General features: G+C 36.4%; 1 protein-coding gene across 4 annotated transcripts in view; it reads left to right on the forward strand.

The window, feature by feature from the left end:
- LOC127621959 (kelch-like protein 29) overlaps positions 1-26,397 on the forward strand; it is a 327,531-nt gene that overhangs the window by 104,106 nt on the left and 197,028 nt on the right. For 3 of the 4 annotated variants that reach the window (XM_052095795.1, XM_052095797.1, XM_052095796.1), the window contains one exon: positions 15,002-15,301. In XM_052095795.1, the coding sequence (XP_051951755.1) occupies positions 15,032-15,301 (270 nt within the window). In that variant the 5' untranslated portion in view covers positions 15,002-15,031. Of the gene's footprint in view, positions 1-8,194; positions 8,255-15,001; positions 15,302-26,397 lie in introns of those variants that run through there. The other variant, XM_052095798.1, reaches the window with a different exon arrangement.

The following is a 26,397-nucleotide window of genomic DNA, read 5'->3' on the forward strand; positions in this document are numbered from 1 at the left end:
ATGGACGCCAAGCAAGAGTGATGCTTCCGACCTCTGTAATAGGATTTTTGCCCCCTTGCACATTATGGCTGATCTCATATTTTGCTGAAGAGATTCCGCAGGTTTGATACATTGCAGGCCCATGAGATTTGACATCAGATTGGGGCAGACTGTTTGCATGGATTTGGCTACACCCAATTTATATGAGGATGTGCTCCTCTCTGCATCAGGACTCAAGCTACTATCTGACAAAAATACCAGTTTGCAGCATCTGCCTTTTTGGGTTCCGCTGATGTATGAGTTGATTTTCGGTTATTTTTCTGGACATCTCCACCATTAAATTGCTACAGTATATCTGCTGTAAATGTGCAAAGTTTTGCACTAGGTTACTCCTAATAGGCCATTGGGAAGAAGTTACAGAGTTCTTGGGTTTATTGTCAGCTTGTGCCTGCAGAAGATTTGAATAATTTGGGTTCAAAATTTGATGTGTTTTGCACCATCAAGGTAAGTGCCACATAATCAGGTACCAACAATTGGAAGTGCTGTTCGCTTCATTTTAGTGCAGAAAGAAAACTAACAGTTGATTTGTCTGTCACTCATTCATTTGTCTGTCACTCTGTCTATCTATCTGTCAGTCAGTCTATCTGTTGCTCTGCCACTATCTGTTGCTCTATCACTCTATAACTCTGTCTGTCTCTGTGACTCACTGTCTGTCTGTCTGTATGTATATATGTATGTCTATTGTTTGCTCCCATCCATCCATCCATCCATCCATCCATCCATCCATCCATCTTTTTTTTTTTCTAGTTTATTTCTGCCTATTTCTTATCTGTATATTTCTGTATGTGTGTCTCTCTCTCTCCACCTCGTTTGAGCCATGAGGGCACATGTGGTCGCTGGCATAGGTGCCCAGCTGTACACTGTGCAGAGCCTGTGGGATAGCATTTGCGCTCCTAAAATAAAGCACCCGCTTGCTCTCTCTCTCTCTCTCTCTTCCTTCCAGCACCACAGAGAGCTACGGTTCACTTCATAATGCCCCATCATCCTTTGTTCATGTGTTCATTTAATTACACAGCCTTCAAAGTCTACCACATAATATATCAGGATGCATTAGGAGCGCAGCTAGAAGAATGGGGCTAAATAGTGTGCCTGCATTAATTTATACACATGCACACACACACACATACACAATCACTCTCATGCACTCGGTCAAATTTTATTCAAGTCTCCTCTGCTCATATGACAGCAAATATTCTACCAGCTGCGCCTTTTCATATATAGAAGAGTACAGTTTTTATGAGTCTCTTCACTTTTTACATTACATTGGCTGCTATTCTTTGGTACATTGGCCTTGCTGGAGGGATCTCCTTGGCAATTAATCTGCGTTTTCTCCTCCCTGCCTATACAGCACTCAAAAGCTTATACCCTCATAACGATGAAAAACGCTGAATAGTGGAGAGTCTTGTTTATAGAACTGTTCTATTAAAGCACTATCACACTCGCATAGCAGTTGTGATGTTCTACTGAATATCAGTAATAGCTTTGTTTCTGGAAAAGCTACACTAATACCAGTCCATTTCTGCCCTACTAATTTAAAGGTGCAGTGTATCATTTCTGTGCCACAAGCATCTACTAACAGAATTGTTAAAATAATGAGTGTTTTCAAACAAGTTTCCCAAATGCTCCCCCCCCCCCATCTGCTATTAGTTGGTCAAACATATAGTCCTGGGTTAAACTGACTCCATTGATTGCTGTGTGGGTCGGGATACTCAAAAATTACAGCAGTGTTTTGAAAGTTCCAACGTTTTTACAAAATCGACCTATGAATGTTTTATGTTTAGCTGTCTCTGCATATTAAGCTGTGATTATAAGAAATTATTTTAGCATTGCAAAAATGACACCGTGCATCTTTACGAAAACTGGCATGTCCAGTGTAATCTGAGTGAATGTTCGATCAGTGGACTCGCCATTGTGTCTTTTAAAAGAGGGGAACGGCACACAGATATTTTAGAGCACATAGTTACACATTTAAGAAATTTTTCAGGGATTTTGAGTGTCACTGAACTCACATTTTCAAGATTTGTCGCTGCAATCATTACCTCTATAACACACTGCATTGGTAGTTGGGAATGAACATTGTTCGTGATCTAGATTTGCTGGTTTTGTGACTCGAGTTTCCCATGACTCTTTTGTTGTCACTCATGAAAGCTTTGTCTCATCGCAGAACAAATGTTTGGCTTGTTTGAAGTGACAATTAAGCTATTTAGAAGAGAGAACAGTCCCATGTTTTCCTCTCTCTTTACCTCTCTCTCTCTCTCTCTCTCTCTCTCTCTCTTTCTTGTTCTTTCTCTCAATATGCAAGAAACGTTATTGGCATGGTAACATTGCCAGCACAGTCACAGTGCAGTGAAAAGTGGCTATAAATTGCTAAATACTGTATATACAAGGACAAATCCAGTCACATTTCTGTAAGCAAACAGGCGTACTGTAACCTAACAGTGACATCATTACTATTGTTTGAAATTTGACAACATTCTATTAATTAAAGCTTTGGGAAATGCGTGTGTGTGTGTGTGTGTGTGTGTGTGTGTGTGTGTGTGTGTGTGTGTGTGTGTGTGTGTTTTAGTTGTTGAGGAATGAGTTGTTGAGGGTTCAACCCTCCATTTGTTTGATTTCTTTATTTCTTTATTTTTGCATCTAAAATAGGATTTTGTTATTGAGCTGTGGGGTGATTTCAATGGGATTTATAAATATTAATAAGGAATGGCATTTGCTGATGCTGAGATTCGATGACAGAGATTTCAGAATGCACAAGTCATTTTGTCTTTATGCGTTCCAATAACTGATGCTCGTCCTTCTGCATAAAAAGTCCTTTGAAAACTCACACTGTTCTGCATCATTACAAACAAAAACCTAGGGATTAATGCTGGGCTAAATTGGGAGGCTTTTATTGACTTGTAGAAAATGTTTCATGGTTTTGAAACCAAACAGCAGAATTAAGCAAGATTAATGCTGCAGTGAACTAATAAATAATTAGCTAATAAATGAATATTCCGTCATCATTTACTCACCCTCATGTAGTTCCAACCTGTCATTCAATTACCTTCAATTATAATTGTTTTCTGTGTAACGTAAATAGACAAAAATAAATGGTCAAAATATTAATAGCAATGGTCTGGACCAATACAAGATAGGTATCGTTTGAAAGCTTAGAATCTCTACTTTCCAATGCATGCAGGCATTATGACCAAAACAGAACAAGTGCTTTGATATTTGCAGACAAATCAGAAGTTTTTCATTTTGATAATTGATTAAATTTTTTTTTTTACTGTACACATATATTGCAATCAGTCAAAACAGCAAACTCATCAAATAGCCATGTGTCATATGTTGTTGGAAAGCTCTCAAAGATTAGAATACGACCTAATACGATTAGAATTGTTTTACTCGCAGACAAAATATACAGAGTACCATCTAAGTATGTGTCTTTGACAATTATGTTGGTGTTGCTTATATGCCGCAGTTTCGCTTATAACTTCACGAAAAATAAACTAAACAGCTGCACGTTTCATTATATGAAAAGCATTTCTAGAATGCAAGAAAATGTCACTGAATCTGCTTCTGGGGCCCGATATTTCGCTTGAGCAACCATCAAAGCAAATTCCATGAGATTCATCCCGCGCTCCAAACATGCCTCCCATCCAAACGCTGCAGCTGTGATTTGTGCGAGTGTTGCACGCGCAATCTGAAACACGCAAGTGAACGCAAGTGTTGACTGCATCCCATTCCCTTAATTTGTGCTCCAGTGACAGAAAAAGTGCAGATCACACCCGGTACTTACTCTGGTTTCTCTCCGTGTCATTTGGGTTTTTAAAATGCACATTAAAACCCTTTCTAAAATTCAGTTCGAATGATGTTTGACATCAGGATACAAACCATCCATACTGTATTTTCCTTACGATGTTTTATATTTTCTTTATATTGATTACTAAAAACACTAAGTGCTTAATTAAGTGTTTATTTATGGATAATTTTTTATTTATATATTTTATTTTCTTTGCTGCATTGCTTGCAAGTTTCTTGAGGAAAGTTAATAATAATTAGAATAATCATAATTATTATAATAATGAAATTAAAAGAAGAAGATTAGTGCACATCATCAGACTGAAATGCAGCATTTTTTATATAGAACTATGTTTGTGAACTTGCAAATAAAGATACATTTATATAAGATTAAGTAGTTTTAATTTATAATGTATTGAATTACTGACTGGATTACCCAAAATTTTTAATTTCTACATGGTGGTAAGACAAGGTAAGACAATTCTATTGATTTTTCAGGGGAAAAAAGTAACTACAACTTAATTCTGTATAAGTTGGGACAGTATGAAAAATGCTAATAAAACAAGTTATTTGTAAATTATATTTACACTTTGCTATATTGAAAGCACTACAACTACACATTATATGATGTTTTTGCTTGTGAATTTCATTGTTTTTTTTAAATGTACAGTCATTTCAAATCAGATGATTGCAACAAGCTCCAAAAAAGTTGAAACGGGGCAATTTAAGACTAATAACAATTTGACGAGTTGAAATAACAACGATGTGAAACAGAAGATGTTAAACAGGTGAGGCAAACATCCTAGTCCTTCAAGCGCAAGGATCGTTCAAGAATTTATGCAAGTCAGTTTAAGATCGATCAAGTCACAGATGCTTCAGAAAATAATCCAGCATTTTGAGAACAATGTTCCTTAAATACAAATGAGAAGTTTTGTGCATTTCACCCTCTACAGTGCACAATGGAGTTAAAAGATTCAAGGAAGCTGGTCATATCTCAGAGCGAAAAGGGCAAGCCAAAACCATTTCTGAATGTTTGTGATCTCTGATCCCTCAGACATCACTGTCTTAAAAAATGCAATTCATCTGTAATATATATCATGAACATGGGATTGGGATTACTTTAGTAAACCTTTCTTACGCTACACCACATGCCGCTGCATCCACAGATGCAAGTTAAGACTTTACTATGCAAAGCAGAAGCCATACATCAACACTGTCCAGAAGCTCTGCCGACTTCTCTGTGCTCGGTCTCATCCTAGATGGAAAGTAGAACAATGGAACTGTGTTTTTAGGTCTGAAGAGTCCATATTTCAAAACGTTTTTTAAAAAATGCCGCCATGTTCTCTGGGCCAAAGAGGAACAGGACCTTAGTAATAAGCTACGAATAAGCTTTGTCGAGCAATATGCCTTTTATTTTGGGTATGCCACTGAAACAGGAAATCTTTAAAAACACCTTAAACAGAGCTTAAAGGGTTAGCACAATGTCTTAGCTTCTCTTTTCCATGCAACAAAAATGGATAGTGATTTATACTGAAAAATTTCAAAAAGGAAAAAATTATCATAAAAGTATACAACGTGTGCACTATATTGTGGTATGCTAAAAGAAACCAAAAATAAATGTTTTTTTAAAAAAAATCACAATAAACAATTATTCTGCCAAGTAATATAGTTCATTAGCCTAACAGCAGGCTGTTTGTGGTTGCCAAGCAACATAACAATCAGTCTATGAACGATGCAATGATTAACTGATGTATTAATATAGATTTCAAGACCTGTGTGGCAAGCAACTTTACAATGTCTGTAAAAATGGGTCATCAGATTTTATAGTCAGAAATATTAGTTTTACAATGCATTTTTATGTATACATCCAAATCAATATTTGCAACTTTAGTATGGGTGTCGGAGTTTAATGCAGTGGCAGACTGTCCCTGTCTTCACATTTAGTCTGTCAGCATGTTACGATTTTCAGGTTTGGTGTATAAGTGCTTTCAAACATCACTTTTGTTCATTTAGTTGTTTCCAGTGATATCACTCACAGAAGGTGATGGGTTATACAAGGCCATGGGTTTATTTCACAATTTGAAAGTGGAATCGTTCTTGACAGGAAGTCAATCAAATGTATTACCCTCCTAACGCACCGTAATGGGCCTTTTTTAAGAGTTTGTTGTTATGTTGATTAAATTGACCCGATCAGGTCTTTCAGATGCAGTCTGGTCCTCAATGCAGCCTTTTCTGGCCAAGAACCACCCACTTAGACTGAAAGAGACTATCTGACTGCCAGGTAAAGCAACCAACCACAGTTAGTTTCATTTTTATGTGCCATTTAGGGGCTTCGTTTTCTGAAATGGATTATACCGCCATTAATTGGCATGTCAGTTTCCTCTAACGGTTGTACAGAAAATGCAGAAAAAAGTTTGGAATATTAATTTGGAAATTTTCAGATCACACTGATCAAAAGCAGTAAATACAGATCATGCAACAGATGTAATATACATTTCCACCTGTGTTTGTCGTTTAATTATTTCTAAGTGCCACTAGCCTGTCAAATTTAGACAAATCCAGTGATTATTTTATTTCAAAAAGTGCTTATTGTATTAACATATTACCCTGTAAACACGAGTTTGTTTACTGGCTGACTGATTAAAAAACTAAATACACAAAAACAATGACCAAAGATGACCAAATACAGTATCTCCAAAACTGCTTGATATCATAAATTATGCTAATTTAACATAAATAAAGCAAACAAAATATAAATTTTTTGTCTGATCTGACTAATGTGCATTTGCGTTCTCTAGTAAACAAACAGGTGATGCCTTTATCAAAAGGTGATTGGCTCTTTTAACTAAAAGGCGGGACTTCCATTCCTAAAGCTGTTGTTTAATCAGTCAAACATGTGGCAGCAGTCCAATGCATATATGGGTCAGGAGCTTCAGTTAAAGTTCACATGAAGCTTCCAAATAGGCAAAACATTTGATCTCAGTGATTTCGACCGTGGCATGATTGGTTGTGCCAATCGGGCTGGTTTGAGTGCTAATCTCTTGGGATTTTCATGCACAACAGTCTCATTTACATTGTACATTTATGCATTTGGCAGACGCTTTTATCCAAAGCGACTTACAGAGCCCTTATTACAGGGACAATCCCCCCGGAGCAACCTGGAGTTAAGTGCCTTGCTCAAGGACGCAATGGTGGTGGCTGTGGGGATCGAACCATCAACCTTCTGATTACCAGTTTAGCAGTTATGTGGTTTAGACCACTACACCACCACCACTCCAGTTTCTAGAGTTTACTAAGAATGGTGCCAAAACCAAAAAACATCCAGTGAGGGGCAGTTCTGTGGACGGAAATGCCTTGTTGATGAGATGAGGTCAACGCAGAATGGCCAGACTGGTTCGAGCTAACAAAGGCTACGGTAACTCAGATGACCACTCTGTACAATTGTAGTGAGCAGAATAGCATCTCAGAATGCACAGCACGTCGAACCCTAAGACGGATGGGCTAAAGCAGCAGAAGACCATGTTGGGCACTTTATTAGGAACATAGAGTTCCTAATAAGGTGTTCAGTGAGTGTATATGAGAGGACCGTCTACTAGCCTTATAATGTCTCTGGTTGAGTGCCACCTGACAACTACTGTTTTGATTGACAGTAGCTTGAATGCATAACACTGACAGGTGATGCCTTTGTATTGCTGTGTTTGTCTGATGCGGACGTCTTTCCCTCACTGTCTTGGTCACTTTGTATCGTACTTAATAGTTTATTTTTCCTCTCACACTTCAATTAAGTCACTTTTGCTCTGTGGACTTTAGAAGTTCTTCTTAAAATAGACACAGGGAGAGAATCACAGGGCTGTCATAGATACAGTGAGAATGATCAGGAATGCAAACACCTCAGTTTTATCGGTGGATCGGTCTTTCTCTTTAACTTTCTCTCTCTCTCTCCAAAGAATACAGCTCACCTCAGCTTGAGACAGGGAATTAAAGGCAGTCTTTCTTTATCATCTGCCCATGGCTATATTTGTACTGAGAGAATCTGCAATTATTTAGAAGTCCCTTTTACAGTGCCTCTCTGTTATTATTGCTGGCAGTAGTGATTGTGTAGTGATTGTGTGTGAATCTCGAAATCTCTTTTGCAGAGTTTAGTACTCTGGGTTTTTGAATGTGTATCTATTGTTGTGATTTGTTTCTTGGGAGTAATTCAGTGCTCCGGACTCATCAAGCTTTTCTGCCATGTTTACAGTATTATAAATCTGTATCATGTCAAGTTATTGTTCTTTCAAGGAAACGGTTTCAAGGTTTTCTCCTCCTAAAGAAACTCCAGTGATCTGTGCATTCTCTTTCAAAATCCCCTAGCATCTGAAATAGAGAGAGAAAAAGAGACGGATGACAGGAGAAGCACAGTCAATGCTGGAGTGTCAAGTGTTGCGTTTCGGTATGTCTATCTGTCTCACTCTCTTACTGTCTGTCTCTCAGCATGTCTCATTCTCCTGACAACTGAGCTGGTGGAAAATACTGATAACCGATTAATCGGTTACACAGTGGTGTAGTGGTGACTGGAGAGGTGGGCATACTGTGAATGTATCAGTCTCTCCCAACCACAAAAAACCAACAACAAAAAAAGCATGCACACACCCATATGGTAAGCTGATGTTAAATATCTATTTAAAGTAATAGGCTTGATTATATTCAATGAACAAGTACATTTAAGAATATTTGGAAAACCTGAGTACGGTCATGGAAACGCATTTGTGCATGTAACTACTTTCTTACGCGATGGATCAGAATCTGCCATTGCTGGTTCAAACCAAATGATGCGTCCCAGCCTTCGTTAGTAATTCAGAAATGTCACTTCAGAAATAATATCACGGCTTGTGCTGTGATGATTTGGTGATGATCCGTGCATTTTCCAGCATGATGGAGCACCATGTCACAAGGCAAGAGTGATAATGAAGTGGCTAGGAGATCGTTACGTTGAAATATTGGATCCGTGTCCAGGCAACTCCCCAGATCTTAATCCCATAGAGAAACCGTGGTCAATCCTCAAATGGCGAGTGGACAAACAGAAGTCCACAAATTGTGATCAAATCCGAGTACTAATAAGTCAAGAATGGATCACCATCAGTCAGGATTTGGCCCAGAAGCTGATATACAGCATTCCTGATCGAATTGCAGAGGTTATGCAGAACAAGGGTCAACACTGAAAATATTGTCTCTTTGTATAAATTGAGTGTTTTTGCCAATAAAAGCCTATAAATTTATGAAACGCTTATCATTTTTTCCAGTATACCATAGAAACTAATAATCATAATCTACAAATACTGAAGCAGCAAACTTTGCAAAACAAAAAACGTATGTCACTGTAAATACTTTTGGACACGGCTGTATGTTCTCCATTTAAGTAAACATTGTCATATAATGACCAAGAGCAGTAAATCATCATCAGTAGATCATCAGCGATCTCTTGTCATAAATGTCCGGTATTTTGGTAATCCAGTATTATTATATACAAAAAAATATTTTCTCTAGGTACACCATCAGTCAAAATCAACTTTAACATTAACACAAAATTATGATTAAATTACATCTACTTAACAGCAACCTTTTCGGAGCCTTATTACACTTTTATTACATATTAAAGTGTTTTTATATATATATATATATATATATATATATATATATATATATATATATATATATATATATATATATATATATGTATGTGTGTGTGTGTGTGTATAGATAGATAGATAGATAGATAGATAGATAGATAGATAGATAGATAGGTAGGTAGGTAGGTAGGTGTGTGTGTGTGTGTGTAAGTAATTTTTTCAGTAATATCTCCCCCCTCTCTCTCTTTTTTCCTTGCCTTTCCTAACAGCATTCACATGTGTTGCTGAATGCCAGTTCTTATAATAAAGCTGTTCTGATAGTAACTTGAACTCACCTCTGTCTGAAAAAAAAAAAAACTCCCCGTCTTGTTCTCCTTCTGTCACCCCATCATTACGCTATCACAATTGAAATATCAGTCAAATCTTTATTGGCTGCTCTTCTTTAGTTCTCTCTCTCTCCACTCACTCACTCACTCACTCACTCACTCACTCACTCACTCACTCACACACACACACACACACACACACACACACACACACAAATAGTCCCGCTCACACACACACACACACACTCTAATACTCTCATTTCCCGTTAATGGAAACAGTGTGTGATTATAGAATCCGGCTATTTACTGGATTTACTTTGCCTTGATCAGCGTGTGTTTACGAAACTCCTGCGTAGAATTAAAAGCAAAAGCTAATAGCAGTTTGTCTTTTTAATGCACTGCATGGTGACAATTTGCCCTGGCAATGCACTGATAAGAACCACATGTGGCTAGTGTGAATGTATAGCATAGCGGTGTGTTTATAACTGTGCTGATCTGAAATATCCAATAAATAATTAATGTGGTGCTGTTAACATGCGAAAATAATTTTTCAGGGGTGTCATTAGCTGATACAGTACTTTATGTGTGTTATTACTGTAATTACAAGGGACGGATTCAAGATCTCATTTACTGTTATAAAATACAGTCATTGTTTGCTGATAGTGGTCTGCTCACTAGATGAGTATGTTTGATCTAATCTTAATGCTAAATCTGAAGTACTGATATGTGGCTTTTATCTGTGGAATGATGGGAAACATGCAGCCAACAGCTGAAGGAAAATAGAAGGGTGTAGTCATTAATTAGAGATGACAGAAAATTCATTTTAAAAGTATAATGTATATATATAATAGGCTATATATTGATGCAATGCAATGGGTAGGGTCAGTTACGTGATGCTCATTTTTTTTTTTATCTGTTCAGTTATTCAAAAATACATAATGCAATTTAAATAAAACTATTACTTGAATACACCTCTTCTATAATATACAATTTAAGAGTTCAGGGTAATTTTTTTCTGAGGCTTAAAGCTAAACATGTCATGTGGCGTAACCATCTGGATAAATAATTAAAAGTCTACCGGTAATTAAAAGCTGAAATTCTTGAAAAAAGAAATGTTGGCACGAGTAGTACAGAATAGTCTTTGTGTTATTTCTTTTAAAAAATAAATGAAAAAGCATGTTGTTTTAAAATTTTGGCACAGTTATATACATATCACTATATGAAAAATGTGTCCACCAAAGTCAAGTCAGATGGTGTAACCAACTTGTAGGTTGCCAAAAATATATAAATACAGAAAAATGAGAACCCGTTTAGACCCTCATAACTGTGTGTGAAGTTTAGATTTTAATTCTTTTTTTTTTCAGGTCATGTGGAGTAACCCAAAGTGTGATATTCTTCACTCATAAACAATTTTTGAAATGAATGATTGTTGTGTTCATTTTTGTATTCAAGGTCGAAGGAAAATATTTTAATACCTTTTAATTGATAGTTACACCACATTACATTATTAAGATTGTTATATTTTTTCTGTATTTATTTTTTAGAAAATGCTATAAATGTTTTTTCAAAAATGTATGAAACCAAATTTGACACACACATAATTTTTTTTAAATTGACATGTGTTTTAACCTCCTGAGACCCATGCGTGACAACTGTGTGCCTTTTCCATTTCCCTTTTTGATTTGTAACTTGCAGCACCTGCAATACATTCAGCAACAACAACAACAAAAAACTATTTTTTTAGACTAAATAGTTTTCCAAAAAATTTAGGTCCACATATGTGGACAGCAGGACTAAGTTGTGAAATTTCAACTAATATCAAGATATAAAAAGTCATTTTTTTAAATCAAATTGTTTAATGTGTTTCCACACTCATGTTTTTTTAGATGTTACAGTCATTACATAAGAAATAGGCATAAATAATTATGATTAAAAGAAATGGCCAGCATCATCCAATCTCTGTCAACCATGTTAAAATAAAATGATCCATTATAAATTCTGAATCTATGTACTGATTACCATTGTCCCATGCCTGCCATACTTGTTGAGTGATCCAAACATCATCTACAGCCTGAAAGTGAACTTTAAATGGGAAGTTTGGATTGAATGCAATTACTGCATAGAGAGCTATATGATGTTCCTTTGCTCCCTATTTAGTGAATGACTTAAGCTCTGAGTGTGCTGTCTGTCTTCACTGGTCTCAGAACAGTTCAAAATGCACCTTATTTTCACCCTAACTCCATATAAAGCCTCAGAAAGCAACATTTTCCAGTTTTTGCACGCACTGATTAATTCTCAATTAGATAATGCACAGAGAATTTAGGACATTTTAACTGAAACTGAGCATACAGTCCACAAATGTGGTTATGGTGTTTAACAGCATGCCATTTCACAATAAATCCCTCAAATAAAAAAAATTAAAAATGGCATATCGTATGAAACTAGAGACTAATCTTTTGACTCAAGCAGGTTTCAATGTAAAAACTTTATTAGGTTTCTTACTAGAAGTAGTTATGTTGGCATTTCTCCCAAAGAAAAACTCTGCTGTGGTCAGCGCCATGTTGTTTTGTCACGAGACTCTAAAATGCTGAAATGAAAATATAGAACTTATTAGTATTTGCTATGTCCCCTTTTGCTTCAACAACAGCATACTCTGCAGTTGGCATGGACTCCATAAGTTTGTGCCAAACCTGATGATGTATGTTATGCAGCATGAGAATAGTGTGCTTCAATGGAAGCAAGAAAATAAAACATTTTGTACAAAGAAGTTAGTCAGTGTCACATATCTGCTTATTTGAATAGTTCATTAGAAATGGTGCAGAATTAAAATAGTTCTTATTCATTTTGTGTCGTAAACTTTGTTTATTTCCAGTTTAAAATTTTATTTTTTGAATCTCAGATTTCAGATTTCAATGTGGACTTCTGAATGCCACAATATAGCTCACTAACCATCCCTATCATATCTTGCACTATTCATTAATAATTAAATATTAAAAAGCTAACATGGCCAAAAGCACAACCAAAAGTAGACACCTTGTGTAATTATCTGGCTTGCTTATTTCAGCTACTCCAATTACTAACAGGTGCACAAAATCAAATATAAAACAATGCCATCTCCTTAGACAAACATTTTGAGTAGAACGAGGCATACATTTTCTGTTCCAGCATGACAATGCCCCTTTACACAAAGCGAGGTCCATAAAGAAATGGTTTACTGAGTCTGGTGAACAAACCCCAGACCTGAACCCCATTTAACACCTTTCGGATAAATTGGAACGCTGACTGCAAGCACTGTCTGAGTTGGGGCAAACTGTTGAATGAACCATGGAAGACAAGGTGGCAGGAGTGTTGAGAACTTGCTTTGAAACAAGCAATATTTTGAAATTCTGTTTGGTGCCAGAAATGACCTTTTAATAAGCCACAATGCCAAATAACAGTCCTAGTAAACCTTTCTTTACACTTCTGTTGTGTTTAGCTGACTCCAATATAAAATAGAATCCCAAAATGGCCAAAAGTGGCTTATATTACAAACGGCTTAATCTCTTTCCGCATGTACAAAGAGAGAAACTAATAACGGTACTCCCAACCCAAGGTCTCCAGAGTTATTACATGTGGATTTTTATGCAGGACAGCAGCAAGATAAAGAAGCCTCTGCAAATAATGAAAAATTATTTTAGCACACTTGCTAACTCAAAGAGAAAAACAAACTTGTCCTGTATGACATTATGCACTACTGGCGAAGTTTGTCTAGGGCTAGGCAAACTTAGATGTAGGCTTGCCAAAGCCTTGTCTGAAATTCTCTATTAGTTTTAAAAGTTTGTACTTTTTGTACCACTGTCTCCCTAAGATGTTTCGCTGATGTTCTTCCTCTTTTGTAAGTCGCTTTGGATAAAAGCGTCTGCCAAATGAATAAATGTAAAAGTTTGGTGGATATGCAGACAATAAGCTACACAAATAATCAGACATTCAGTCAGATAAACTGTCAGAGAGAGAGAGAGAGAGACTTATGTGGCCTTGTGTGTTTTTGTTAGACTACATTTGAATTTTTTGACAGTTGGCTGTTTGAACAAACCGTCAATGTAAGTCTATGGGATTTTCTGAGATTTGATCTTCCACTGTGCAAAATTTTTAGTCTGATCAGCTAGAAAAGAAATAGCACACCAACACCCTGCCTACATCAGACATGAGCAACGTCGCATCGTGTTGTGCCACAACGATTTTGACTGTCTACACTGGACGTGTTGAAAGGAACATTCTAAACCATTTATTTGTCTTGTTGGCAGAAGAAGCACCAGCGTGTGCAGTGCAAAATGGTCGTTTTCTGTCAGTGCAACGCAACGTGACTTATGCATCCAGTGTGGATGGCATCATTGATTATAATGAGATCTATTTGCTTTTGTCGTGTTGCTCCGCTTGCATCTGTTAGTCAGAACAGTCTGAAGGTCTGTGCCAAGTTTGGTAGATGTAGCTCGAAAGCTCTTGTTGGAGTTGCAATTGATAATTTTGGTCTTGGCCCCAAAAATATTGATGACCAATGTTGCACTAAACAATTCTGATCCAATTAGATTCTTTCTAGAATAAGAAAGTCCCTCCCCCTGGCTTAGTTTTTGCTTGGCCACGTTGCAAATAAAAGCTGTTGAGTGAACAAATCTGTAAGTGGTTATTTTAAGATGGCTGGAATCCACTTACCTGCATTTCATCAAATCTTTCTTTCTCTTTTATTCTTTCGTACAATTTATGTAGTTAAAAAAACTTGGAATAGTTGGATGGATCTCTTAACCATATGGAACAGTGTAAGTTTTCCTGTAAACTGTCAAATGGTAATTTTTTTTCCTTGTAATCCTTGTAAATAAACATTTATTTGTCCTCTTTAAATTCTGGCAGAATCTAAATTTGAAAAAAAGTAATTTTTTTTTTGGGTGCCTTACAATCAAATGGTTACGAGACAGGCGTGAAAACACGCTGAGTGCCTGTCTTTTAGAATTAAAAGAAAACATATGCTCACTCTGTTCCCATCATATGCGAGTGTGTTTTATCTGTATTAAAGGCCTTGCACACGTTATTTTTACATGCAGCTGAAGCACTGCCCGTCTAAAAGGCATATTTTTTTAACAACTGTCTGGCTGAGTTGTGTTGCATGTCAATCCTGTCAACCAGTTCGATTTGATTTGTGCATAATTATTATGTGTTTTCACAGGGTATAATCAATGTTACATCTCTCTTTTTCTCTGTACTCTGGTTCAGACAGTGCCACATATCCTCTAAGAGGAAGTGATGTCACGACAACATCACCGCTTTGAGAGGGACTATCGAGGCCCCTGGGATCGTCGTGACCGACCTACGGGCCTTCACAATGGTGTGTGCAACAGCACCTGTTCACCGGTGGCTCCGCCTGTCTCCAATGGCAACAACCGGCCGGGACTCCTCCCACTCCCAGTCATTCCATCCCTCCTGCCCACCCCCATCACCATCGCCGTGACGACAGCCAGTAACGACCTCGCCGTCAAACGATCCGGGGTCTCCGCAACTGCACCTGCTGTGAAGGTAGGACCTGCCATGGCGGTTCTAACTTTTCGATTAAATTATTATTTAAAAAAATTCGATTAGATTCGATATTTAATTTTTTTGTAAATAATAAATTAAAAAAATCAATACCATTTGTAATTTCAAGTTTGAGTTTTATTTGGGTCTTCGGTATAATTTTAACATTTTTAGAAATTTATTTTCAACTGAAAATGTATGTGTGTGGACGTTAAACGTTAACTGATATCATTTAAATATGTTAAACGTCGTTACACTTCAAGACGATTGCTATCCATTAGCATTTTCATGTTTGATGAAGGTTGTAAAGGTTTACATTTTTATAAAAAATCTAAAATTGATTTGTGGTCATTTTATTTGATTTTAGTTAGTTTTAAAGTAACAAAATTGTATTTTAATGTAATTTAAGTTTCTCCATGCCTGTTAGTTTTTATGTCTGGACAAATATTTTCATTTAGTTTTTGTTTTCGTTTATGATAACAACAAAGCGGCGTTCCAGTGTGGATAGGATGCGAAAACAGAAAAATCGATACGTTGGGTTTGGGTGGGAGTCTTTGTGCTACTGTATTTAAATGAAGTGGCGCATGTATGCAAATGAAGTGGCGCAAAATGCCATTTCCTATTTTCCTAGAGTAAATGCTGCAAAATTATTCCTTAGAATTTGGTTGTTGCACTAAGACATTTCATTACAACCTCTGAGAGCTACATGAACCACGTGATCACGTGACTGCAAGATAAAAGAGTGTCGCAACTCTCTTTTTCAATGGCCCTGACGTAAAGATAGAAAAATCTATTCGTTTTTAACTGATAACATATTAGTGTGGGCGTGGCCTAGTTTATCGGTAATGCATAAATAGATTAATTTAAATATGTATTAACGCCATTTCATTTTCAAGACAGTTTTAATCTAGTGGCATTTTATGATTTAATTAAGGCGGGAGGTAAAGTTTTAATATTTAATAGTATACTGTGTATCAAAACTAAAGCTAAAACTGACTTGTGGTCATTTTTATTTTGTTTTGGTTTTTGAAGTGTTTTTTAGTTTATGAAAATATTTTAATTTAGTTTTTGTTAATAACAAAACAGTGTTTCATTTTGGAGGGGGCATGTAAACGTAGCAAAATCAGTGCGTATCAGTGTGGACGTGGCCTTATTTTATCGGTTAATGCACAAACGAATATCATTTAAATCAAGTATGAACACTGGGAGCCTGTAAACAAATCTGAAATCCGCAGCCAAACCACTTACATTACATTTTACTCACACATACCTTGCAGCCAGATTGCTTCATTTGGTTCCTGATCTTCTTCTCACAAATTTTCACTTTCATTATGCAAATGAGAAACTCTGAGCAATGGACTGAATTAAGCCCAACTCTGCGCTTCTCTCAAGTCTGTTGTAGGCAAGAAATAAAAGGCGTCAGCTTGCAACTCGAGCCGAGATGAATGCCATTCTGGCGAATTAGTTAAAGAATAGAAGAAGGAAAAAACACTCTTTATGCTGTTTAATCAGATTAGCCTGTGTTTCACTTAGATTTCATGCATATAGACACTTTACTAGCTATTTACCATGCGACTACTGCAGCCCACGCTCTTATAATGCCATGATTAACATGACATTTCTTTGTCTTTGCGAAAACCCATGTGTGAAAAAAAAAACAGACATTGTACAATAGTATACATGTCCTTCTCGTGTTAGTATAGTGTCTCACTCTTTGTAGTTCATCGTGGAGATGTGCACAATAGGGTAATTTCTGGGTGATTTCTCTTGCTTTCAAACGCTGAGCAGGAGAATCTCCCAGCAGAAGAGCTTGCCAGGTTTTCTCTACCCAGTTTGAAACCCACTTCAGGGAGGGATGCAGGCTCCAAATCTTGGCATCTCAAACCACAGCTACTGTCATCTCTCATTCCTGCCATTGTTAGTTTGATCTGTTCGCTTGTGTGAATTCCGTGAGCCTTCTGTGACCAATATGGTTTGTGAGTATCAACTGACATGCTTTAGCATTATGCAGATTGTGTTAAAGAGAGAGTTCACCCAAATATGAAACTTCGGTTATTATTTATTAACCCTCATTTTGTTCTAAACCTGTATGCGGTTTGTGTGTGGGTGCGTGTGGGTGCGTGTGGGTGCGTGTTGGTGTGTGTTGGTGTGTGTGGGTGGAACGGCAGTGTAGCGGTTAGCGCGCTGCGCTACGAACCTGGCGACCAGAGTTCGATTCCCGCTCATGGTCAACGCCAGTGACGATTATCTGAACCGGGCCTCCCCTAGGTCGACTCAGCCTAAAATGAGTACCTGGTGCGGTGTGTAAAAAAAAAAAAACATCGCCACTGGGCAGACAAAGGCGGTCGGGCTTGGTGCTGGCCACCCACCCCCTCGTGTACTGTTCCGGCCTTCATAGGTGCTCGCTAACAGCACTTGCCCCTACAGTCTGTTAAGGCTAAATGGGGGATCTTTGTCTTTGTGTGAGTGACACAAAAGACGAAATGTTTAAGAATATTTACGCAACTCTTTTTCTTACAACGATAGTTTGTAGTGACCTCCGTTAAGCTCCAAAAATGAAAAATTTGTCAGTTAACAACTACATTTACTGTCCTTTCATCACATTTCAGAAGATTTTAAATATAGCATGCGAGTCATATTGACCAATTTTATGATACTTTTATTTTGTTTTTGGAGTTTATCAGCAGTACCGCGACTCCCTATACGCATACTACGCTGTCTGCGTAGGGCACCAACTCCCTAGGGGGGCGCCATCTTACCCTAGGAGTGTACCAGAAAGTCCACCGGCTGCCCTTACTCGCACGTTATACGTTATTCAAGGACCCAAAAGCAGTTGCGGAACACAGACGAGTGCTTCACGATCCGGGCATCAATTTGGACAGAGAACTGTTGTTGTATGGAAACTGTTGTTTGGCTGTTTCAAGATTCTCCTTTTGCGTTCCACAGAAAAAAAATATTAACAGATGGGTTTGGAACAACATGAGGGCGAGTAAATAATGACAGATTTTTCTGTTTTGGTTAACTACATCTTTAATGTTGTCTTGTGCCAAAAGTTAGAAACTGACTAGAGTTTTGCATTGTCTTTGACATGTCCCTGTGGTGTGTATTAGCATACAGCTGGTGGATTTTCTTTGCTGTTTTAATCTTTCTGTAATTATTGCCTGAAAGAAACACATCAGAACAGGGTAAAGTCTCGAGGGAGCGCCAATCGCTCTATTATCTGTCATCAAAGTCATCATGTCTCACTGCCCATGATCCAGGTAATATATACTTTTCAGATAAATATAAAAGCAAAATCAATGCAAAAAAGCAAGGGAGAGAAAGATGAGGAGGAGAAGTGTTGTCTCTAAAAAGTGACACAGTAGAGAAATCTTGTCTGGTCTTGTCTTGGCTGTCTAATAAAGCAAATTGTGTGTTTCTGTGTGTGTCGTAGTTAATGACAGTAAATGCTGAAAAATGATCTGGGTGTTATGCAGGGCTGGGCGATGTTTTGAATACTCATGATAGATTTGCAACGATTTTGTTGACTATATAAAATCAGAACCTGATCTCAGAAAAACAAAATGCAAGTTTAATGAGATCAAGTGAGTAACATTTTCTCCCCAATAGATGAGGCTCTTAATGTTGATGCTCTATCGAGTTTTAAATCAATATAACTGACCTCCCTACCTTAAACCTTAAAACTAAACATAACCGATAGTGTCATAAAAAGCAAATGTGATATAAAAAGGTTAGTTGCGCAACCATGCAATTTAATCACATTTGAATAAGCTTGTACATGTAGATGTTTATGTAATGCAAACGTTAACATGTATCGTCTGACAAGTCATCACCATAGTAAAAGTGTTTAGATGTGAACATGGTGAAAAGTGTTTATAAACTGATAATCTGCCATTTTACACATGATTTGTGTGAAAAGGAAATTAAAGTCATTGTTGTAGCGCCTCAACCAGCCACATAAAAATAAGTTTGCCAAAATGGAGGTACATTTACATTTTACATTTATGCATTTGTCAGACGCTTTTATCCAAAGTGACTTACATTGCACTTATTACAGAGACAATCGCAACCTGGAGTTAAGTGCCTTGCTCAAAGACACAATGGTGGTGGCTCTGGGGATCGAACCAGCAACCTTCTGATTACCAGTTATGTGCTTTAGCCCACTATGCCACTACGCTATAGCAATGTGATTCTATGAGCCCAGGTTGTAAAGCTAAGCAACATCATAAATATTGCAATTACAATAGTCATTAGACTAGCTTTGCAATGCTTCCTTGCCTCGTGACTCGCTATTTTAAGAGCGTTAAGAAAGATGTTTTTTAATATCATCTCATAATATCATCAAAAATGGCATTAGAGTTGTTAAGTTTGATTCATTTCCGTGAATCAGTTCTTTAAAAAGATTTAAAGAATCTATTATGGGTATGGGTATCATAACTGTGATTCAACTCTTTGTTTATGTATTTGCTCAAAAATGTTCACTGATGCCCCTGTGTGGCATTTTTCATGTTTATTTATTGTCCTTTTAATTTCAGAGCAAAGACATTAATATTGAAATGTATATTGTTAAAAGGCTGAAAAATATTAAAGGGATAGTTCACTTAGAAATGTAAATTCTCTCATAATTTACCCACCCTCATGCCATTCCAGATGTCTTTCTTTCTTCTGCTGAACACAAACAAATTTAGAAATATATCTCAGCTCTGTAGGTACATACAATGCAAGTGAATGGTGGCCAGAACTTTGAAGGGCCAAAATGTAGATAGAGGCATCATAAAAGTAATCCAGTTGGCTCCAGTGGTTAAATCCATGTCTTCAGAAGCGACATGATAGGTATGGGTTAGAAACAGACACATATTTAAGTCCTTTTTTTACTATCAATGTCCAATTTCACTTTCACATTCTTCTTCTTTTGTTTTTGGTAATTAACATTATTTTTGCATATCGTCACCTTATGAGCAGGGAGGAGAATTTATAATAAAAAGCGGCTTGAATATTGATCTGTTTCTCACCCACACCCATCACATTGGTTCTGAATATGTGGGAGTGTTATGGATTACTTTATATGCTGCCTATATATGCTTTTTTTGAGCTTTAAAGTTCTGGCCACTATTCTCTTCCATTGTATAGAACTACAGAGCTGAGATATTATTTTAGAAATCTTTGTTTGTGTTCGGCAGATGAAAGTCGTACAGATCTGGGATGGCATTAGGGCGAGTAAATGTTGAGAAAAAAATAGTTTTTGGGTGAACTGTCCCTTTAAGGTATATTTAGCGCTTTATTGCCAAGCACTAGGGTTATGTGAACGTGTTGATGTTTGTTTTTTGACCTTGTCATGTATGAGGTGTGTGATTGGCTCTGTTCCACAACCTAGTGTGCTGCCTTGCTGTCTACAGCCTACATAGGCTATAATGTGTTTGTGTGTCCCAGCTTATCCATAATGTATATCATTGTGTATCTGAGACTGTTAGTGAGTGCAGTAGATAGATCGGTATGTAATTAGCGAGATGGAGGGAGAGACCCTTGTGCTGGCACGCTATGGTGTATTTGTGACAAATTCAGAGACACCTTAACTGTAATCGATGAACAATAAATAATGTGGCTAGTGTAACTTTAAGAGGCCCATCTGCTTAAGCTCTCTGTCATGACAAACGATCGGCCTCAAAGTGAACAAACGACTCTTACTTGAACCAGAGGTGTGGCAGCTTATTTACTAGCCTCCTCCGCTAATTAATTTTGTTTGTACTGCATTTTTTTGTTTATTTATTCCCCCGAGCGTAACAATAAATTCACAGCAGTTGACAGAGCAAATGTTTTTTTTGCCGTACCTGTGAACGTTTATTATAGCCTATTTAGAGCATTAGGGTGGACAATATTCACATAGACAACTAACAAAAGGTAGGCTAATAAAAGCTTTTTTTTTTCTTTTTCCTTTTTGTTTTGGACAGGGTACCATGGTAAAATCATGTCTTTTTCTTTATTACTACCATGATAATGCATGGTGTTGTTTGAATTACATGGAATACCATTGTATATAAATGTGGTAAACCATTTTGATATCATTAATGCACCGTGGTGCTGCCACAGTACTTTTATTTTATTTATATTTTTGACCCCAGAATGAGAATGTAGAATATTTTTCTCAGGAAGCTACAGTATATATTGATTGCAGGAACTAAAGCGCAAACTTTGAATAGTTTGCTTGCGTGCATATGTGAACTGTGTGGGTGATGCAAACAAAAGTCGGAATGTTAAGTGACAGAAAAGTTACTTCGGCTGTCAATGCATCTGCTTCGGAACTCCACATAGTTACCAAGATGGTCAAAAATGATGCAATCAGAACTCTGTTGACCAATGAAATGCAGCAGAAATAAAAAGACAATCAATAATAGGTGCTACGGCAAAAATGACACCGGCTGAACATAACGTGGGTGTCAAACTGCAAGGACAAAAGTTAATAGCAGAACTTGTTGAAAACATTGCACCATGTACGAATATGGTGAAAACATTATTCTGTAGAAGACATTCCACAATGTCCTGGATGAGTGTGAATCATCATGTTCATATATGCAGCTACCTTCTAAGGCAGCATCATAACCGAAATGGAGCTCCATAAGAGAGTGAATTGAACCACTTTACAAACCAGAAATACAATTCTGTTAAAACTGGTGCATTTATTAGTGCAAGTGAATGACAACATTTGGTCAGTCAATTGCACAGATAATATTTGTTTATACCACGGCATTGGTGAATTCTTGATTTTGATGAGTTGGCAGGGTGAAGTGCTGATTTAATTTATGTAGTCTTTCCAATTTTGTTAATCGTATTTATCACAAGCCCTTTTGATGTTTACAGTTATCACGTGCAAATATAAGTATCGAGATAAAATGTTCATTATTTAAAATGCTAATTAGTTAAGAATTATAATAATAATAGTTATTTTATATAATAAATATATATACACTCACCTAAAGGATTATTAGGAACACCTGTTCAATTTCTCATTAATGCAATTATCTAATCAACCAATCACATGGCAGTTGCTTCAATGCATTTAGGGGTGTGGTCCTGGTCAAGACAATCTCCTGAACTCCAAACTGAATGTCAGAATGGCGCTTTGTCAGAGATGGAATTACTACTTTTGAAAATGTGAATTCTTTATCAGTACATTTGCACTAGGAAAAACTTTCATTTTTCATATCAGAAATCTCAGAAAAGTCAATGAGTTAAAAACATAATTACTGAGATCTGTAAATGCATGTTCTCTAGTAGACTTTCACAATGATCTCTCATTCGCTTGTGTTCTAAACACAATTACAGATATCTATAATTCATGTCTTACGAGTTAATATTACAATTTTCACATATTGTAATAAACTTCTTACTAGTAAAATATATATAAAATATTTAATAATAAAGCTAAATAACTGATATCTGTAAATGTATTTCTACATAGATTTTGTATTTCAGATATCTGGGAATGAATTTCAGATATCAATATGTTGAAGAGTAATTAAATATACTGTAAGAGGATTTCTTAATAGTTACAATCACATTATTTATAGATGGAAGTAATGAAGAAAACCAAATAACAGATATCAAAAATCAGCTTTTTTTTGTGTATAATTGTATTTACTAATAAGAAGTTTATGGCTGCATTTTGAATTTTAATTAGTGAGAATGAATTATAAATATCTGTTTTTTTAACAGGAGTGAATGTAGTTACAGATAGGGATGGAGGATATGATTATCTCACAATTCGGTTTGGTTTACGATATGACATTCAAGATTCAATATAATCTCGATTCGATATAATTACACTTAAATGACAAAATATAACAAAATATAGAAAAAATCATATTTTTCTGAAAATAATGTAGCAAAATGCTCATTATAATTTCTCATCAAAATAAAGTTCTATAATGCACAATAATAAATGCTCAAAGTTTAAATAATAAGAGTTGCTCATATTACTTTCTCTATAAGAAAAGATCACAAACAAATACTTTTTCAAAAGTATAAAGTGGGCTGATCAAGTGTGAAACATGGAATAGAACTGAACAAAAATCTTTCCTGAAGAAAGTATGTGAAAATTGTATTTTTTAATAATTTGTCATCATTGTTATAATCACATTTTAACTTCGGAAAAAAATAAATAATAATAATAATAAAAAAAAAATACAAAAAATATATATATATATATAATATAGTATATACAGTGAGGAAAATAAGTATTTGAACACCCTGCTATTTTGCAAGTTCTCCCACTTAGAAAACATGGAGGGGTCTAAAATTGTCATCGTAGGTGCATGTCCACTGTGAGAGACATAATCTAAAAAAAAAATCCAGAAATCACAATGTATGATTTTTTAACTATTTATTTGTATGATACAGCTGCAAATAAGTATTTGAACACCTGTCTATCAGCTAGAATTCTGACCCTCAAAGACCTGTTAGTCTGCCTTTAAAATGTCCACCTCCACTCAATTTATTATCCTAAATTAGATGCACCTATTTGAGGTCATTAGGTGCATAAAGACACCTGTCCACCCCATACAATCAGTAAGAATCCAACTACTAACATGACCAAGACCAAAGAGCTGTCCAAAGACACTAGAGACAAAATTGTACACCTCCACAAGGCTGGAAAGGGCTACGAGGAAATTGCCAAGCAGCTTGGTGAAAAAAGGTCCACTGTTGGAGCAATCATTAGAAAATGGAAGAAGCTAAACATGACTGTCAATCTCCCTCGGACTGGGGCTCCATGCAAGATCTCACCTCGTGTGGTCTCAATGATCCTAAGAAAGGTGAGAAATCAGCCCAGAACTACAGGGGAGGAGCTGGTCAATGACCTGAAAAGAGCTGGGACCACCGCTTCCAAGGTTACTGTTGGTAATACACTAAGACGTCATGGTTTGAAATCATGCATGGCACGGAAGGTTCCCCTGCTTAAACCAGCACATGTCAAGGCCCGTCTTAAGTTTGCTAATGACCATTTGGATGATCCAGAGGAGTCATGGGAGAAAGTCATGTGGTCAGATGAGACCAAAATAGAACTTTTTGGTCATAATTCCACTAACCGTGTTTGGAGGAAGAAGAATGATGAGTACCATCCCAAGAACACCATCCCTACTGTGAAGCATGGGGGTGGTAGCATCATGCTTTGGGGGTGTTTTTCTGCACATGGGACAGGGCTTACTGCACTGTATTAAGGAGAGGATGACCGGGCCATGTATTGCGAGATTTTGGGGAACAACCTCCTTCCCTCAGTTAGAGCATTGAAGATGGGTCGAGGCTGGGTCTTCCAACATGACAATGACCAAGCACACAGCCAGGATAACCAAGGAGTGGCTCTGTAAGAAGCATATCAAGGTTCTGGCGTGGCCTAGCCAGTCTCCAGACCTAAACCCAATAGAGAATCTTTGGAGGGAGCTCAAACTCCGTGTTTCTCAGCTGACAGCCCAGAAACCTGACTGATCTAGAGAAGATCTGTGTGGAGGAGTGGGCCAAAATCCCTCCTGCAGTGTGTGCAAACCTGGTGAAAAACTACAGGAAACGTTTGACCTCTGTAATTGCAAACAAAGGCTACTGTACCAAATATTAACATTGATTTTCTCAGGTGTTCAAATACTTATTTGCAGCTGTATCATACAAATTAATAGTTAAAAAATCATACATTGTGATTTCTGGATTTTTTTTTAGATTATGTCTCTCACAGTGGACATGCACCTACGATGACAATTTCAGACCCCTCCATGATTTCTAAGTGGGAGAACTTGCAAAATAGCAGGGTGTTCAAATACTTATTTTCCTCACTGTATATATATATATATCGATATAATTACACTTAAATAATTAAGTATATATATATATATATATATATATATATATATATATATATATATATATATATATATATATACTATATTATTTATATATATATATATAGTGTATATATATGTATGTATATATATATATATATATATATAGTATTGTATTTTTTGTATTTATTTTTTTATATGATATTATATCAAAATATTACAGCATATATTATAATTATAAGAGCTATCACTGTATGAAATAATGTGTACAATTTACAAGTAATAACATTGAGTTTAAGTTCATTTTGTATAAGAAATGCTAAAATGGTTCCTGTCACTTTAAGGGTTCAACAGCTCACAGTGTTCCGGTTCAGCGAACATCAACAAGAATCTCAGTTTCTTCAGAATTTTAAATGTTGAAATATCATGTAATGCCACAATGTGGTATGTCATTTATTTTGGGTTGCGATATATCGAAATTCAAATTATCGTCCCATTCCTAATTACAAATATAAAAAATTACAGCTTTTACTAGTTGAAATTTCATTTTTGATATCAAGAATTACTGACATGTTTTTTTTTATATCAAGAATGATATATATACAAGCGCAAATCTAATTATTTAAATCAAAAGTTGGCATTTTCATTATTAGTGATTCCATAGCTGATATCAATAATTAGCATTTTGACAAGTGAAATTGTAATTATAGATATATATTTTTCATATCCTGCACATGATTTAATGTCGAAGATTGTGCTTGCAAATCACATTGCAGTTTAATGTGACTTTGCTACATTCTTTGCAACAAGTAACATTGGCTTGGGTTGTTGCTTAATGTTACTTGATGGCGATGTCGTACTTAATCAGTGGCATAATAAAGTAGTTCTACACCACAGACAAAAACATTTTAGCTATAAAAATCTGAAACATGTCTAGACATAACCACATCATTCAGACATTTACTTGCGGTAGCCATAGTACAAGCAGAATAATTGACTCCAGACCGTTAAATTATTGAAATGCAATAATGGTCATTGATTATTCCTTACAAAACCTACAGTATACACACTACGTTTAGACGCATGACCTCAGAGCATCTTGTAGATGAAAAGAGTCAAAAGGTTCTTTGAGAATCCATGCAATATACCATTTCTTTCTTTTAACTCCCCAGCACATGATTACATTTGTCTGGAGGGGATGGTATTATGAATATTTCAGAAATGCTTGAAAAAAATCCAGTGGAAATGGGCAGCTGTTAAAGCTGAAATGCCCTTGCA

Source organism: Xyrauchen texanus, chromosome 28 (assembly GCF_025860055.1).
Source record: "Xyrauchen texanus isolate HMW12.3.18 chromosome 28, RBS_HiC_50CHRs, whole genome shotgun sequence".
Lineage (NCBI taxonomy): Eukaryota > Metazoa > Chordata > Actinopteri > Cypriniformes > Catostomidae > Xyrauchen > Xyrauchen texanus.